The 5000-nt window shown below is 40.6% G+C and overlaps 1 protein-coding gene across 2 annotated transcripts in view; it reads left to right on the forward strand.

Annotated features, from left to right (window-relative positions):
* snx15 (sorting nexin 15) overlaps window positions 1-2050 on the forward strand; it is a 4502-nt gene extending 2452 nt beyond the window's left edge. The window contains exons 6-7 of one of the 2 annotated variants that reach the window (XM_008318798.3): window positions 130-327; window positions 1556-2050. In XM_008318798.3, coding sequence (XP_008317020.1) covers window positions 130-327; window positions 1556-1695 — 338 coding nt within the window. In that variant the 3' untranslated portion in view covers window positions 1696-2050. The remainder of the gene's footprint in view (window positions 1-129; window positions 328-1555) is intronic. The other variant, XM_008318807.3, reaches the window with a different exon arrangement.
* Window positions 2051-5000: the final 2950 nt, after the last annotated feature.

Genomic DNA, 5000 nt, shown 5'->3' on the forward strand with positions numbered 1-5000 from the left:
AATTAAATTTATTTTAAATGTGCAATTGAAAATGAGAATACAGGTGAAAATCAGGAGAGATATCAAATATAGTTTGTCGTCAGACAAGATAAATGATAAATCCTCCTTACTCTGGCTGTCCTGCTTCAGACAGATCCAGTTCCTTGACTGACCACTCGGAGCTGTTTTCTCTGCCCACCACCTGTCTAGAAGGAGAGGATTCAGGCTATCTAAACCAGGCAGCCACCGAGCTAACGGCTGCCATGGAGCAAGAGAAGGAGGGGAAACTCAGCTCAGCTATTCAAGGATACAGGACGGCGGTGGACATATTGATCACTGGAGTACAGGGTGAGAATACTAGGATTCAGCTGATGGAAGGGCAGCAGTCGGGTCCTCAACCCATGTTTAGTTTCAATGCATGACAAATAAAAAAGAGCTAAATTTTAGTGTTGCATGTTCGCTTTGCCATTTTTCTGATTACACCACATCCTTGCATTTCCTGTCTATATTCCTGTTCACATTTGAATCTAAATGTCAAACCAGGCACTTGGTTACAACAACTGCACATTTTGCGACCGTGATGATGTTGCACTTTTTACTTCACAGCTGTTTAGACTATTAAACTATATTTAGTCTGCACTGCATATCTGCTACCTGATGTTGGACCCCGGAAAAGACAAATGGACACAATGCACCCAAGCATACTGGGATGTCAATGTGTGACCTCATTGCTAAACCATTATTGCTACTGTAAGGCACCAGTCTCTTTGGGGCTGTGGGTTTGAATCCCACTGCTGCCGTTGCTGTTTTAGAGAGGTTTTAAGAAAATAAATAAGGCCTGTTCTGACAGGAAGCGACTAATGTTGCTTCCATGCCCCACTGAAGTTAAAAAAGTCATTATAAAAAGTCACCATATTTTAAATCTGGTTACACATCTTTTTGAATTATGCACTCCTGTTGAGTACAGGACCACGTAATATAACTCAGTGTTAACAGTGGAATAGTGCATTATATAAGACTGTTAAACAATATATGCAACAAAACAGCAAAAAACTAGGTCTGTCAAACAATTACATTTTTAAATATGATATGAATATCGCAAGGCTGTAGATCATCATGTTTGATTATGATTCATCGAGACAATGGTGATGTTGGATATACACTGAACATCATTCTGACCATGTGACGTGATTAACATGTTAACAATGACAGCCCAACATAAAGCATTTATTTATATATATATATATATATATATATATATAAAACGCACATAAAAGATAAGCATAAGTTAATAGCCTTGAATTGATTTTGAATTTGTGGTACATTGAGCTGAGGAGCAGGGATGTTAAACTGGGATGGTATGAATAGCTGTAGCATACAATTGTGTAAAATATCACCTTTATAATATATATTATATCATATTTATGATATATATACAATATACAGTATATATAATAATATCTTAATTCAGTGATTATGTGACAAACCAGTAGAAACAATCGTGTAGAATAGCCGTGAACACACGTTCTTGTTTCCCCTTTTTAATCATTCTCCAATTCCTGTCTTTTATATGTAGGTGAAGCCGATCCAGTGCGCAAGGAATCCGTGATGAGAAAGACGGCGCAGTATCTACAACATGTTGAGATGTTGGTGGACAGACATTCCTCACCCACAATCGTTCACACATCCACAGACACAAGTCCACAAGCCCCGTAGGTGTACATCTAACTAATTATTTATAGCACACACAGTGTTCCTGCAGTGAAAATGTGTGAAACAGAATTCTCAGGTTTATGACATACATGCAGACAAACACATACATGAATCTGACAGAAATATCCAAACGCACTACTGACAAATACATGGAATTAAAAAATGTACAGTGATACTGAACCAACGCGTTTTAAGACAGTTCATATGTACGTGCACACAGACTATTACACACTCTCCACCGTCGACTGATGGACTTTCTACTATGCTCTTGCTGACTTTAGAGATCTCTCTGTAAATTCACTAATTATGATTTTTGCACAGAATCGTTATGCTAATAAATTTGTTGTAATTTAACTAAGTAACGTGTCAGTTCTGTTCATTAAGTTAAAAATAAAGTCTGTTTGTTTGACAGAGTAGTTGTAGTAAAACTGTGACCCCAAAAGAAACTACAGATATTTTTGAACATTTTTTCACACAGTCTCTTTAGTAGTTGTACATCCGTGTAACACTAAATGCAAGAAAATGTCCAATACTCAGAAATGTTGACTGTCCGCATAAATCAGCAGCTTCTGTGGATTTTACAGTTGTGCAGTAACAGGGCGGTGCCTGTGAGGGGGGCTGTTGCCACTTGAATAATATGGCAGTGCCTCCAGTCCAGGAAACCATGGAAATCGAGAATACTAGATAATTGTTGGACATACTAGCACTTCTAAAAAACGAACTAACTGATTTGTGTGATAGATAGTATATGACTGGGTTACCTGTTACCTGAGCACATGATTGTTGGTTTGTTTGGTTTTTTTATTTGAAGCTAGAACTTTCAGCACTCTTACAGTGAGCTCCAGCTGCATTCTTTATAACAAGAAAGTCTTGTCAAGAGACTGTTTCATCTTTGAAGTTTGTTTATTCTGTTGAACTTCAATTACGTTACCCTGAACCTAACTAAGTATCCTCTACCTACCACTGTGTCCTATAAAGGGTTGCCAGGGGGCTGGAGCCAATCCAAGCTGGTGTCAGGCAGAAGTAAGGTGACAAGTGCTTTACAGGGACAATTAATTATAAATCACATTGATCATACCACAAACATTGTCTAGGCTGCTGGAAAATACTCCCACCATAAAAGTCATGCCTTGTCATTGAAATAAAGCAGATTTATGTTAAATAAAGTCCATTCATGGTTGTTACGAAGAACATTACGATGACCTGACTTGAATAACATTTGAAAGAATATACTTTAATGCCTGAAGTTGAACCAAATAGCAGCAGAAGGTTGGAGTGAGGGTAAAAAGGAGAGAAGCGTCAGCCAAAGAGAGCGGACAGAGAAGAGATGAGTCCCTTCTCTGGAGAGTGGGATGATGGCAGGAAGGACAAAGAGATGACGAGCTGACCAAAAAGGGAGGCTGACGAGGGAAAAGAAAACATTTTCTCTCAACATATGAGAAAAAGAGGGTTTTTGTGGAAACCTGGAGATAACAGAGAGGATGGAAGAGAGCGGGGAAAAAGAGGGGATGTGATTAAAGGATAAACAGAGATCATCCCTCCATTGTTTTTGGGAGGGAAAAATCTGACCCTCCCTCTTCCCCTACTTTCATCCCCCTGCACCTCATTTTCTACACACTTTGTTTTTACATTGTGGGGTGCTTGAAGAGGACGGAGAGGGATGACAGCGAATGGAAGAGATAACAACGTTCCATCCTGTTGTTTTTTTTCATCTCCATTTTTCCTCTCGTACCTTTTCGACGGCATCCCTTTATGGTGCTGCACCTGTGAATGCAGAGGACGAGAAGAAGAGGAGGATGGAGAGACAAAGAGATGGAGAGGGGAGGAGAGAGGGATAAAATCAGAGAGTGGGGCAGAGCCTCCTAACATTAGCATGCTGAGAGTGTCAGCACTCTCCTCTTTTTTCTCTCTCCATCCATCCCTCTTTCCATCTCTCCCTCTGTCTCTTTTTCCTCACTGGTCACTGCAATTATACCATCAAAACACTCCAGCCTGAGAGCATAATAGCTTCCCCCCTCTGTGTGTGTATGTGTGTGTGTGAGAGTGATTGTGTGTGTGTGTTATCACGAGAGATCAAAACAGAGAGTTTGTGTGTGTGTACGTGTGCATAATTCAGTAGCGTACACGGTGCATTCTGTGTGCATGTATGACACAGAGGGCAGCTGTTGGTGTGAGTGGAGAAGGCAGAACTGATCCACTGTGTGTTGCGGTGCAAACGTGTGTGTGTGTGTGTGTGTGTATCTGAGTCTGTAGGTGTGTGTGTTTAAGTATCCTACTAGTTAGAAAAACTGCTTCATCAACCTCTGACCAACCTCACTCCTAAATGTACTAGGTAGGTGTGAGTGTGTACATATATATCTGTATGTATGTCTAATTAACTTTACATTTACACACACACACACACGCGCGCACACACATGCTGATGTACTGTAATGGATGCAAATAAGCATACAGTCATGGCATTGAAACACAAAACCGTTATGACCTAGATGCCCAGCGGGTCATCAGTAAGCCAAACAGCACACTCTGACACCTTTAGTGTCTACACACACACACACACACACATATACATACACATACACTCACACACATACTCACTAACTCTCACTGTTTTTGTTTTTTGTTCTCTAAACTTCCTCCATCTATCTCACCCTTTCACCCTCTCTGTTCCTTTTTTTCTCTCTAATTTCCACACACACACACACACACACACATGAACACACATGTGCACATCCCCCTTCCACGAGCCTGTTATCCCTCTCTGTGAGTTTGTTTCACCTTGCCCTTAGCTATTGGAGTACACTTGTGTTGCTCTCTCTGGCTCTAGCACAAAAACACTTTTTCCGTCTGTCTTTCTCCCTCACACTCTGCTCTGCTCTGGTATCTCCCTTCAAATCCAGTTCCAGCAACTTCTTTTGGCCCGTACACCCAACTGATTTAGCTGATGTCTATTCATTTTGGCCTCACAAATTAACAAGCCAGAGTGTATTTGGAGGTGACATGGCCACTCGACACGTTCAGGATGGCGCTCTCTTTTATCTTCATTAGACTGCAAGGTTAATCCAGGAGGATTAAACAGGAGCCAAACCTCCCCAGAAAAGTTCACACACTGAGCCGGTGCTTCATGTTCACTGAAGAAGGGATCAGGAGAAGTGAAGTGTCTGATACCGGCGTCTGCAACCTGGACTATCAAAAGAGCTGAAAAATCCCATCAATGACAACACAGCATACAAAGATCTAAATGCTAAATAAATAGTCGGTATTTGTTAATTAGATAACAGAATTTGTCATTTTGAAGTTTTTGAAAG

The sequence above is a fragment of the Cynoglossus semilaevis genome, chromosome 1, assembly GCF_000523025.1.
Source record: "Cynoglossus semilaevis isolate Cse_v1.0 chromosome 1, Cse_v1.0, whole genome shotgun sequence".
NCBI classification, from domain to species: Eukaryota; Metazoa; Chordata; class Actinopteri; order Pleuronectiformes; family Cynoglossidae; genus Cynoglossus; species Cynoglossus semilaevis.